Raw genomic sequence first — 14,152 nt, 5'->3', positions numbered from 1 at the left:
AAACATTAAACGGTGTCTGTCAGCAACGGTCATCACACAGAAAATCAAACCCTCCACTTCTAAGAAACGCTGGCTCCCACTTTCTCTGTTCATTTTCTGAGTGTGCCAGCAGCAAAATCGATTTCATACCCCAAACTATCAGTTAAAAAGATCATAAAATAATTTCACAGCGTATTTAGATCTAGCATGTGAAGATTATTGGAAGTATATTTGATAGGGATAGATGAGAGAGAAGCTTTGTGTCATTTAATCCACATTATGCAATAAAAGTTCAGATTCATTTTCTAGGTCACGATTACTGCTGTGATTAAGAACCCTTGGATGTGAAGGGGATTACATCAGTTGTTAGTGTACTTTTGATGTTTTATTCTAGCATTAAGAAAGGCTGGTTCATGGGTTCAGGAAACCTGGTTTAAAGATATGGACATGAAGATGCCTTCACCGTACTGGTGTTGGCACCGAGTGGTGTCAAACCTGAAGCAGGTTTTACCACTCAGGATTTAGCACTTGGCAGGTCACAGGTAAAGAATATTTTTTTGATTAAAGTTACTTTAAATTTAAAATACAAGAAGTTAGATTTTAACTGCCACTCTGCACAAAGTGCAGAAGTTTGCTCAGTAACAGTGACTGAGATTACTTTGCCAGGTGGTGACTCTTGGCCTTGAAAAGAAAAAAAAAAAACTTTCCACTTTGCTGTTCAAGTTAAACAAGTGAAATTTCAAGACATTTCCCATCTTCTATGACCACCTACTTTCATTTTAGCCACCTCAAACATATATGAAGGTGGTGAGAGGTATTTTAGCTACAGAGACAATTGGCTTTCAAATCCCTCATTAGCTGGTGTGGTGGGATTCAGTTATCGTCTTGGCATTTCCTACTGGTTGCCAACAGATGTTGAACAAAAGGGCAGATTCCATAATAACTCCTTCATGGAACAGTCTGACCTTTTGTTAAATGTGCATATTTTTTGCTGAGAGCTGGGTGAGCAGATCAACACCATTCTAATGTGCGTGCACTAAGTACGAAGCTCGAGCCAGCAGCACAGCTGTGAGAGTGGTATTGATCTTCCCATCTAACTCTTATATAAATAAGCATGTTTGTTGTAATTTGTTGAGCTATTTCTTTAAAGAGCAACTTAACACTAAATCCCACCAAATTTTTTGAATCTGTATTGGTGAACGATTCTTGTCACGGTCTATTGTTCATTGCAATTGCAGTTCATTCTCTTGATTCCTAAGGAAAATAAAGAAATCCTGTCTGGAATATCATTCACATTATTTGCAAATCATTGAAGAGTGGACTGTTGGCCTTGGAGGAGGTCTGCGCTCTGCAAATGTCTCTCCATTTTGTATTTGATTTTGGTTTGGTCTAAAGGCAAAACTCAGCGCTGCTTGTGTCCGCTGTTCACTTACTTGGGGCACAGTCTATAAACTCCAGGTCATCCAGGGCAGCACCTCCACTCAAGTCCCACGAGCGAATCCCCTCAAATATCACCTCAAAGTTCCTCAGCTTCCTCAGGGGGACCTCTGCGTGGTTCCAATTATTCCCTTGATGCCCTGTTTTGTTCCACGCCTCCCACAAGTTGTTCTCTGTCTGCGGAGAAGAGCAGCATTGACACAGGACCATCACGTGGTGGCATTTCTGGTTACAACATCAACTCTAATATCATCAACAGAGGTGTCAAAGTGGACTTCAAGCAGCAGCAGGGATTATTGTCAGAAACATACTGAACTTTACTTCACTGCATCGCAAGTCAAGAGTGAAGAACCTGAAGTTAAAATGAGGTGAAATTAACTCTTGGCCAGACTGCTGCCACTGAAAAACAGTGAATACTGTCTAAAGAGAGTCATTAAAGTCTCATTAGCATAACAATGTAGTAATAAGTTCCCCTGCTTTGAGACCTATACAAAATGAAAGCATGCTCTCCCTGAGTTATGGTAATGGATTTTTCTCATGCCACATGTGGAACATATTAAAAGACAGACTTAAAGTATTCCCCTGTAAGTCCTCTCCATCTTTTCCCATGGTACGAGGCAGGCACTAAATCATGACTAATGCAGCTTTGAAACAACAAATGTGAGTTTGAAGGGAGCTCACCGGACATATTACTAGCAGCATCTTGGCTTTTAATGTTGTGTCAAGAACATGAATGAGACATTTATCACATCACATCATATTAAAGAAAGACTGTTTTGAGTCAAAGACACGAGGATGTAGGGCAGAGTTATTGGTCAGGCACTAGAAATTGCTACTTGTAAAGGTAATTGTTGGCTCTGTCCTTTATTTAATTTTAACAGTGGCACAGATGATATCAATACCGAGGAGCATTGAATTTAAGACAATGCAGACAGATCCTCTTTTAGGATAAAAGGAAACAGAGGAAGATTGAGCTGTATATGCATTGTGCTGGCTACGGTCAGCGGCAGCACAGAACTTTGATCTACAAAAGCATGAAAGCATATAAGTGAACAACAAGCATTAAAGGATTATCGCTATTTCTATACTTTTCTTTGTGTCAACAAACTCCACAAAAAGACCAACAACAACAATGAGCAGGCATTTGCCAGAGGCTGATCTATCTTTGTGCACCAAATGTGTATTTATCTGCAGTACTCTCCAACAAACATCAAGCACTGTATTTTGATTAACGTTTGTTAAAAGTACGGTGATATGATTTAGCCTCTCAAAGGGATGAACAATTGGTTTTTTTTTCAAAGATTTAGGTCTTCAGTAATGGGCTGAAATGCCACAATCAGGGTACAGAGTTCAGATTACAAATTTCAAATAAATTCTAAATTACATAAATTTTGTGGAAACATACAAAGTGTCTGTCTGTCTTGTTTCTCACTTGAGTTGACTGGAGTGATTAAAATCCACTTCAGCTTCAGGCCAATCTGGAGAAGCACTGCCTAGTTAAACCACAGAGTGTTTAATAGAGGAAAGAATAGATTTAACTACCCATCCTCCTGAAATTCATGAGTGTAATATTAAGACTGGTGAAACTATGCAATAATTCATCATAGCTTCCTTGACCTCTGGTCTTTTCAAAGACGACTGCAGGTCCATAAAGTCACATCACTAATTCAGCTTTAGCACAGCGTCACAATGACAGTCAGTCTCAGAAGTGACAAACTTTTTTGGGGGGAAATTGAGGGTGGACAGCTAAACACAGCAAATTCTCTGATGGTGTGCCACATCAAACTTACTGTACTTGAAGTTGCAAGATGCAGCCAGAGGCTTGATTGCTGTAAAACAGACCTGGTGTAATGCAGTCAAAACCAGAGGACGAGCAATGTCACATTCTACTCTGCAGTTTGAAAGCCTATTAAAATGCACCCTTGGGTGAGGCATGCACAGGCTGTCTCCTCTGCTTTACGCCAGTGGAGCCATGGCTTGAAATAATCTTGTTACTGTGAGAATAGAGCAAAGATTAATAGGCAGCGTTACAGCAGGACTTATCCAGATTTGTGTCATGGAGCAACGACTCAATCTATAAAGAGCAGCCTTAGAGCGACTGACGGGCGTATGATACATACAGCTCACACCTGATGTCTGGGTGCTGGATCAGTCAGGGCATTTATTCGATCAAACTGAAGGTTCATTTCCTGAGCTCACAATCGAAGCAAAGCAACCACAAATTCAGTTTGCTCAAAGTGAAGAGCAGATATGCATTGACATAATTTCATTTATATTATCCCTCATCCCGGCGACAGTCATAAGGTCACAATAAAAGGCTTATATGATTGAAAATTTGAATTCCAATGTCTTAACCACTTACTGAATGTTCCATTAAGCTGGAATCCAATTTGTATTCATGGTTTTCTATTTTATGGAACTGCTGGCAGCTGTTTCTCTATAGGCTCACCTTCAATTGAGAGTGCACCCAGTTTTTCTACTCAATACACTCAAAGATTTTACAACACTGAGGGGATATAAGCATATTGTTTGAATGAAGAATATCAAGTAGATGTTCAAATGATGAGCTTTATCAAGCGAGATTTTTCATATTTGGGGAGATCATACTTTCTTTGGCTGACAGGCAGATGTCCCATCATAACGGGAGGCAGCCATATATAATTATGTAAGTGAGCAAATGGCAGACCATGAAGCTTTCAAGCAATTTCTCTCAATTTTCCTATCATAATGCTGATTCAGAATGATCGGTCAGTAAATACTATAAGGCAAACAAACTACTCTACTCTCACAAAATGCTATGAAATATACATAAAATGTGAGAAGGAAACTGACATATTTCTTGGATGAATACAAGAAGGTTACATTTCTCCAAGACGAAAGCACAATAATGTGGAGACAGGACAGAAAAATTAATGTAATATAGATTCAGAAAATGTGATAATATAGTATGTTTTAAGAAACTATTCATGATGAACAGGTAATAGTTGGACAATGCTGAGAGATAAATGAGAAGACTGATACCACTCTTGTGTCTCTTCTGGTAATATGAAGCTGGTGGTACAGTGGAAGTCATTAGCTTTGCTTAGCATAAAAACCGGAAACACAACCACACTAATGTGTCTGGACATGAAACACAACTTGTTTTCCCACTTCATCTACACTCACAGCCAGTCAGCTGCAGAAAGTTTTCTGTTAGGCAGATTTTTGTTCTTCAGACAGAAGCAGTTTCCAGTCTCCAGTCTCTCTGCTTACTGCAGCTTCGTATTTACTGTGACAGTATAAACTGGCATCAGTCTTCTGATGAATGCAATTAAAAACATTTATCAAACTGATCCCTTTAAATTTTAATTTCAGCCAGGGCTGTTAGCTAATCTCACACGGCAGACCTTTAAAAATTATACGACTCATTTCTAATTGCTGCTGTGAGATAATCCTGTTGTGATGCCGCAACATAATGTATTCATACCTCCACAGACAGATCTAGACAGAATCTACGTGCAGCACACGAGAGGACACACTCCCAAAAAGACAGAGGTGTATTTGTTTTATTTCCAAACGATCACCAGTCTCTGACACATCCATCTGCTCTGGATATTACTTTTAAAGTAAACCCAAAACAGCATGAAACAGCAAAAAATGCTTTTGTCTCTCTGGGAGCAGCTCTCATACATTGTAGGTGGATCACCTTGTGTCAGACACAGTGTTGTGTGGCAGATGCATACGCCAAATGACATATACCAGGCTACACAATATGCACACAGACATCAAACGCAGCCTTCTCAGAACTGCGTCCTGGACCACCGTGAGACCCTGCCTCTGTTCAGTCCACTCACTGCTGAGGACGGTTATCATGATGAGTAACAACAACTCTGCAGAGCGATTCGCCCCCCACAACCCCACTCACCTACGCATCTCCGCCTATTGAAGTGTCTGCCATCATTATCATAACTGCCTTCGTTCTTCAGTCAGCCTTTAAAGATGGCTCACACTGTGCTTACCCACGATGCCCGCAGAGTGCACGAGCATGTGTATGTGTAGTCACACAGGTGCAAATGTGTCTTCCTGTTTGTGTGTATGTGGCCATTTTGACTCAAGGCAACACTGAGCCTATAAAAAAGCAATAATGTTGTAAGCTATAGCACAAAGCAATAATCTGTAAGTGTTAATAACTTTGAACCTTCTAGGTCATATGTGCACTTCACATCATTTATGTGTCATGGGAGACTACAGGGATATAAAGCTGAACTGATGGTATCGGTTCTCTCTCTCTCTCACACACACACACACACACACTCTTCAGTCAATGTCTGAAGTCATATATGATATCATACATGATATGTACATGACGACCTCTGAACTCACCATGCTCAGTCTGTCTCTGAGGGATTTCAGCACTTCATTTTCATGTTGAGAAGCAACCTTCTTTAAAAGGGCAGTTTTTACATTTTCCATCCATATGTGAACAAGGTGGACATGTAAAACAGTCCATGTGCATTCATCATCTCCCACCTCTCAAGCAATCACATAATCAATCAGATAGACAGTGGGCTTGGCTGAGCCGGAGGAAATGGGGAAATCTCATGATTTGAATTTCTAAGAGCAGTGCTGCACCAGAATCGACAGTATGGTAAGGAGTATTGGTCTAATAAGTTAAGAACAGCACAAATAAATAAACATCTACATCCCACAGGGCACAGTGTGTGAGCAGTATATGAGATACACAGTGTGCATGGATTTTAAGTTACTGTACAGTCTGAACATTCAAAGGATACATCTGCTGATATTCTTTATTTGTTTTTTGTCAACAGATCTAACAAAAAGAGCAAAACCAAAATGTATCAGTACTTGTCGCGGTACATTGCAATTCCACTATCTAAAGACATAAATGTTTAAAGTCAGGTCATAAAAACAAATCAAATCAGCTTAATAACTTTCTAAATCAGCTGAAATTGGAGATGGTTGCAGGCCTTACTCAGACAGAAATGCATTTACTGGGGATTGTTTTCAGTATGGATTTCGGCCAAGTTGATAAACATGTCACTCAGTCCAACAATGAGACTTATTTTAATACATTTTTGGACAATAGTGTGTTGAATAAGCTAAATGAGGCTTTGATTACAATATTTGTTTGGAGGATCAGTTCAGTGTTGCTTTGAATATTGCGAGCCTCATTAACCTAAGAATCTCTGATGTTCTAATGTTTTGCCAACAAGTTGACCAACAGGCCCACGCGTCCACTGTGGGCCTGTCACTTATCCCTAAAAAACTGCATTGACTTCTGTGAAAAGAACAATACAGATTACATTTTTCAGCTTGTTAGTGTGATCAGTTCACGGCTCATTTCGATCCTTTCATGGGATTTCATGACAATAAGAAAAATACGGATTTACCCTTAAGGCATGTTTTTCTTTGAAGTTCTGATAGCACTTTCAGCTACTGAGTAAGTTAGGTTTTCTCTCATAAAAACAGTCACAACATGAGCTCTGTTGACTCCACGTCTTGGCTGATGCAGCATGAAACAGTTTCAGTGTCATCTCTTGTGTAATGATAAACAAGGTGGGACACTACCTCTTACTGTTTCAAGAAAAAAAACAAAACATTTTGTAAAATGCGCACAGGGACACACCAACAGTCATGTACACACACTCACACATCAACGAATGAATCGACTACTGCACCTTGACCTTAAGTTGTACCTGACAAAGTTAAATGAAGTTGAGAGTAAATGGACCACAGGATGGAGGCAGAGTAAATCACAGCAGAATTTCAATGGCAGATAGCTGCACGCGGAGGTCTTAATCCTTCAAAGTCAACTATCCATACAAAAAGTAGATGTCTGGGTGCCTAACAACAAAGAAGCCTTGAGAAATGGCAGGACTGGTGCATGCCCAGATGGTGGGGTGGGGTTGCTTTGGGCCAAGTGGTGAACATGACCCCCATCACTCACTTACACCCCCCAAGAGATGCACCATAGCTCAAAAACCGACAGCCCCACCTTCCTTTTTACCAAATTAAAGAGACCAGTAGATCTCAGTGCTAATATGACCCAATTACTGTCTCCATTAATCAAATCAGGCTGGATGATAACCACACTCGATGGGTCAGGAGGCTTTGTTTTATACCCTATCATGGACTGGATACAGCAAAATTCAGCCTTTCTTATCCTGACTGTGTGCAAACAGAGTCAACTCCTATCTGAGCCTAAACACCAGCGTTTACCTTGATCAGCAGGCGGATTGTTCCAGAGGCCTTATGGGAAATGTAGTACCAGAAGGAGAGCTTGCAGATGGCGCTCGACTCTTTCCAAACAGAGCTCCTAATATGAGCTTTGTCACCTTTGAGTCCCACTGGCGTAGCTTCCAGATAGACAAAATGACCTAAAGGGAGAAGAAAGAAGAGAAGTGATGAAGGAGAAGGGCACTGAGGTAAAGAGGAAATGTCTCTGTATGGGCACCTCCTGCAGCCAATGACAAATTATAGCAAGGTCACAAGCAGTGTGGTCAGGGAGTGAGGGCTAGGGGTCACTGAATAATCTGTGACACATCTGCTAATATCTCCAAGCCTTTTGACACCCAGGGACTGCTCAGTCGAGTCAGGCTCATAAAGACAGGAGGAAAACTCGGGAATACAAAACCAAAGGGAGTGCATCTATCCCATGTCTCTTTGTGGAGATATGTGGAAATTATTTTAAAAAAAAAAACACCAGAGAGCTTTTATTTTTAGTCTATCATTCTATAACCTTAGTACTGAGCAGCATTAGAAACCAAACAAGCTTAAATCTTAAAGCTGCAATCATTTTGAAATTCATGAAATCAATCTGTTTTTTTAATTATGGGCAACACTTTTCAGCAATAGTCATTCGATGAGCAGTATTTACATTCAATAGTTATCTGTCTATGTAGTACTTTTCATTGCTAGAGGTAGAGTCAGTCATTCCCACACCAGATTCAGATTGCCATTAGTCAAAAGAGAGAGTCACAGGAAATGAGAAATGCACATAATTCATTTTCTGTGTTTAGTTTTATCTCCTTGATATCATCCTCACTGTTCATTCTCACACAGCCCTATCATAGCTGTATTAACTCATGACTAAGGCTATTTCTCACAAAGTAGCTGCTCACTGAGTCTTTTTTTTAAGGATTACAGCTTTAAAATGTTTTAGAGAAGCACCTGCATGAGAGCTTCTGTTTGCTTATGTGCACATGTTTATGTATTGATGTGTATCGTCTTGCACCATGCACCTTACGTATAAAGGACTCACAGACCTAAGAGTCCAGCATCAATCACCTAAACGCCTACCTGCTGTACATTCATGCAGCAAGAAGAAGCTCATTGATTTGCCACTCAAGGGGCTTAAGCATGAATTAAACATTGCGGAGAGCTACGGCAGCATTTTGGTTTTAACAGGTGGAAATTTTAAAGTCAGCTCAGTTTCATTCACTCTGATTATTCAAAACCACCCACAAGTGAAAGTGCACTTGTTCAATTATTCTGTGGTAATACAGAAAAGGGGGCTAAGAACAGTAAGAAAGTTCCTTTTTAATGAGAAAAGTAGAGTCAACAAAATTTTAAAACTTTTAAATTAGTTAGACAGTTTAAATGTGCATGAACTACTGACAAAGTACATGAAGGAAAACTGTAAACTCATACCAGTTTCATCCATCAGAGTGTGATCATAGGGAGGCCGTATTTTTTCAATAGATCCAGTTCCCAGAGTCCAATCAAAATTATCAGCCAGGGAGCTCTGCCAGCCACAGCGACCGTCCTCAAACGTGCAGGAACTCCCACAATGCTTTTCATCAGTGCCATCGCCACAGTCATCTGTGAAGTCACATCTCTGTCCCGGAGTGAAACAGCGGCCATTTTCACAAGGCAGGAAGCCTGAAGGACAGAAACCTGGAAATGAGACACACACATCAAATATCATTCAGATTCCTTTTCGTTGTTTCCCAACATCAGTCTGTGAAATCCAAAGTATTATGTTTCCCCTCAAGAACAAGGTAGACATTGTGTCTCTCTGGTGGTCAGCATGCTGAAACATGTCAAGAGGTTTTTTTTGTACAAGGAGAGACCTGGGGGTCAAGATTGTGAGGAGGAGGAGGGAAATATGCTTATTCACTTTCTTGCTGACGATTAGTTAAGAAGACTGATACTATTTCTGCATGGTGAATATCAAGCTACTTCCTGCAGCCCACTTTGATTAGCATAGCATAAAGACTGAAACCAGGGTAAAACAGCCAGAGGGTGACAAAATCCACCTACCAGCACCTCTGAAGCTCACTAATTAACAACTCATTTGTCCAATCTGTACAAAAAATACTCAATACAATATACAACCTCTGCACATCTCAGTGTTTACCTTCTACCCAGACTCTTGTGTCACATTTTGACTTGTCTGTATGAGTGCTTGAGCTCATGCACCCACTTCAGACACGGCTGCACAATAAAGCTTTTAGTTTAGCAGCTACAGCGCAGATTTTGTCTTAAAAAGGGTGCAAATATCATCTTTTAATAATCAGTTTTGAATCTTGAGGCTTCTGGAGTCTTGGATTATGCCAGATGAGCTGTAAAGGACAATTGTATGCTTATTCCAATTGAGTTTGTTTTTAGGTTTTAAAACAAGTCCCCGGCTTCTTCAGTTGTGTAGGGGGGGAACCTACACAACTGAAGAAGCCGGGGCAAATTGTTCCTTTAAAACACAGACGGCACAGTAGATTTAACTTCAGAGCACAAGAAGTCAACTCGAGATCTGCATGCAGCATTGGGGTCTCTTAAAGGAGCTTAAGAAGACAAAGGAGCATGGGGTTATAAGCCCCAATCAATGTATCATAGGGTGGCCATGCTGGAGGGGGCTGGAATCTCCTTCCTTTGGTGCCAGACATTCCAGCAGGGTCAGTGCTTGGCTTTGGGGAGCGCTAGAGAGAGAGATGAGGCGTGATGAAGAGGGGTGGTCTCTTTAAGTAAAGGAGAGAAAGGGGTATAAGACCCTCCTAATCCTTTGTTCCCCTTCAGATGCACAGGACCAGAAGCAATGTGCCCCAACAAAAGCACACGGGAAGCCAGGAAGCTGTGACTCCCAACTGTGAAGCCAGACTGCCTCAGCGGTTGATGTGGAGCATACTGAAGCTGAGGGTGAATTTGTGTAAAAGAAAAAGTTCACCTTTGAAGCTAATAATATCTCTTCACATGTGAATGTAGACTAATTTATTTGTCCTCATTTAGTCTTGTTACACTTATGACTTCAGGGCTCTGCATCACCGTCTGTAGTCTGACCTCCACACCGGAGACCCACTGTTCGCCCTGGGTGGCATACTGCCCCCTGGTGCAAGGATGTTGCTTCAGGTCAACTTTATAAGGAACTCAAACTGAGTTCAGCACATCTGACAGATAAAGTGAAGCAAGTCAGTACAAGGTGTCATTTGATCCATTGTATTGTTGTTTTTCCTTCTTATATTCCCATTTCATTTACAAATTTTATCTGACTTCCCCCTGCTTTCTTTTAATAATTTCTGACTAAAACAGATGCTTCATCATTTTTGTCGAGCGCCTGTTCCTACCTTTCTTAGAGAAAGAAAGCATCAAAATCACATCACCCTCACAGCACGTCTGATAAGTCAACCTCACACAAAGAGAGAGCCTTTTGATCAGAGACTGTCAAATTCGTGGCCGTCAGAATGAAGATTAAATTGGAATTATGAAACCAGAGATCACTGATGATAAGAGAATAAGAGGACAGAGAACTAGTCTGGTATCATTGCTCACTTCATCTATCTGCTAAAGTAACAGCTTTTTATCATCATGACATACACTCAGCAGCCACCTACTACAGGTACACCTGTGCAGGCTAATTTAATACAACTTGTCTGTCTACTTTTCTGACACCTAAATGACTGGTATGTAAACGTTCCTCATGGCTATCTACAGACATGACAGGACACGTGTAGAAACAGCCTGGTGCACAATGATATGAACAAAGAAGAGAGTTTTTTGATGGACTGAAAACCTTACTTTGCCTTTGAAGCCTTAATTAATAACCATCATGAGGGATGTCTCCTCAGTTCTCGACTGGTGAATTTATTAAGTTCTCTCATCACTTTCATTACTAGGTGAAGAAGTCTGCAGCCTCTTTTATAAAGCCTGACAGTCCTCAAGTAAGAAGTGGCAGGACGTCAAACTGGGACTCTGTAGTATTTAAAATATTTGCTGGATATTCTTTTATTTTTCTATGCCGTTACATACTAGGGATGCACAATATATATTGGCCTGATAATGGAAAATGATCAATTTTTAGACAAAAATGAAATTATAACTGATAAATAGAGATGAAAATACAAAGCCAGACTTAAACTTGGGACCGTAAGTAGTTGAATGCATCTTTAAAGTTGATTTGCAGTTTGACAGCAGAAGAAGAGGAAAAAGAAGAAGTGTAGCTTGTCTTGTGCTCATCTATTTTTACCCTTTGAAGTGGATTAACTACAGGTTATGGCTATCTTTTTAAAATACACAAATGTTAAACTATCAGTTATCAGTACTGGCCATGACAAGCAGGTAGCCTGAAAAACATTAATATTGTGCGTCCCTAAAACATGCTGTACATACATCCAGTCTCTGAGTGGACTGAGCTTTTGATGCAGGTGCTGGTCTGTAATGTCTTGTTAGAGCCAAGATGAAATTCCCAGCCATTAAACATTTTATAAAAAAGTGTCACCACTCCATCATATAATATTACAGAGTCTATAGAGTGAAGCAATGAAGGAAAATGGCCCTGAGGGGCTTCCAGTATGTAATTACAGTCCCCTCTGTCTTTGGTCTCATTAGTATTACAGTAGTTGGTCCTCTGCTGCCTGCAGCAGCTAAGGCTCAGTGGCTATCTTTAATGGAGGGTTGAACTTCACTTCACTGTCAGGGTAGCAATGATACCCTGTCTTTGCCTTCAGGAAAAACTTCACATCCTTCTGTTGTCCAGACTCGCATCCCTTCCTATTTCCATCCGGCTTTATTGGCTCTGCTTTTTCTTGCTCTGAAAATGATCCTGTCATGTTTTGAAAAAGGAAAGAAACGCTCCTTCTGCCCTTTCTCCCTTGCAATATTTTTTCTTTCCGGCGTTTTTCAACCTAGTAGGTCTATACACTGAAATCTTTATGACAGACGCCGCCAGTCACTTATTGCAGCATACAGTGAATGTATATGGATATATAAGTAACATCATTTGCTGATATCTCAAAACCTGAGCAAATAAAGCAGAAACTACACTATGTAGACAAAAGTATCCAGACACACTTCTTTATACGCCTGTTTTTCAGGAGTTGAGCTTGGCTCCTTACTGCCAGTGAAGGGAAATCTTAATAATTCATCATACCAAGACATTTTAGACAATGCTATGCTTCCAACTTTGTGGCAGCACATTGGGGAAATCTCTTTTCTATTCCAGCATGACTGTGCCCCGGTGCACAAAGCAAAGCTCCATAAAGACATGGTTGGATGGGTTTGGTGTGGAAGAACTTGACTGGCCCACACAGAGCCCTGACCTCAACTCCATCCAACAACTTTGCGACGAACTGGAGCAGAAAGTGCGAGCCAGGTCTTTTGGCCCAACATCAGTGCCTGACCTCACAAATGCTCTACTGCATGAACGGGCAAAAATTCCCACAAAAACTAGAATGTAAAGTCATTAAAGTCCTTGTAGGTATAATCGTCAGATGTTCCAGTACTTTTGTCTATATAGTGTATCTGTATGACTCAATTCTACCAGAGGTCCATGAGAAAAAGCATTTATTTTAATAACTAAAACTTATTTTATCAGCCAACAATGTCAACATGCTGCTCAAGACAGAACTAACATAAAGCCTTGGGCAGGATAGCGAGATGATAAACTGTGTGGCGAGGTGTGAAATGTGACAGCATTAAAACGGATGCATCGTTAGCGTGCAGAGCTGCTTTACATCTCATCTCACTCCTCCACAGTACTTCGGTAACTGAATGATATCTAGACTCTTTGGGAGTGTAGCTAATAAGCTCTAATACTGGGAAGCGGCAACGCAGCTTCGCTGTTTCATCCCTTTTCTGAGCACAGACAATGCAGAAACTCTCTTTTCTCACCAGCATCCAAAACAATAGAAAGGCAATAAATTTAATAGGCCAATTACAGCCTCGGTAACAATGGCAATATATCAGCTCTTGTTCTTTCCTCTCGCCTCTTAAATGGCTCCCTCATAAAGAAGGAATCGAATGCAGAGGAGCATCAAATAGTTCTGAGGTACAGACAGTGAAAGGGTTTAGTAGAGGCTTAGACTGACAGCGACAACCATCGTGTGGGACATCAGCAGGTCAAGCAAATGTTTAGTTTTTTCAGCAGTTATCAGAAAATTTTCAGTGTTCGCTTCATGTCACATGGAAACTACACTTTTACTGTAGCTTTTCTTCATACCTCAGCATTATTCTTGTTGGGGCTCAAAAGTGAAACACAGTATTTTGCCCAAAATCTGAATTTCATATATTCTTACAATTATTTAAGATCCTTGTTGAAAATTGAGCATTTTCAAAGGTTTAACACCCACAAAAATGCGTATCATGTCGATGTTTACACAGAGAGACGGCTGACAGATGCAACAAATGTCTTCAATTTGTGTGTTTGTTTTAATAAATCAATTCCTGAAACTGCCAGTTTTTGCACTCCAAATGAAGACAAAGTTGTAAATATCCCAACAGACAACATTCCTTCAAAAGAAAACTGAAA

General features: G+C 40.5%; 1 protein-coding gene across 1 annotated transcript in view; it reads right to left on the bottom strand.

The window, feature by feature from the left end:
• malrd1 (MAM and LDL receptor class A domain containing 1) overlaps positions 1-14,152 on the bottom strand; it is a 47,758-nt gene that overhangs the window by 13,129 nt on the left and 20,477 nt on the right. Inside the window, exons 19-21 of the mRNA XM_046371595.1 lie at positions 9,067-9,312; positions 7,636-7,793; positions 1,413-1,593 (exon numbers count right to left, since the gene is read on the bottom strand). Of these exons, the coding sequence (XP_046227551.1) occupies positions 1,413-1,593; positions 7,636-7,793; positions 9,067-9,312 (585 nt within the window). The remainder of the gene's footprint in view (positions 1-1,412; positions 1,594-7,635; positions 7,794-9,066; positions 9,313-14,152) is intronic.

The sequence above is a fragment of the Scatophagus argus genome, chromosome 18 (genome assembly GCF_020382885.2).
Source record: "Scatophagus argus isolate fScaArg1 chromosome 18, fScaArg1.pri, whole genome shotgun sequence".
Classification (NCBI taxonomy): domain Eukaryota; kingdom Metazoa; phylum Chordata; class Actinopteri; family Scatophagidae; genus Scatophagus; species Scatophagus argus.
The sequence above is the reverse complement of the archived record's forward strand: the minus strand, read 5'-3'. Positions and strand labels throughout refer to the sequence as shown.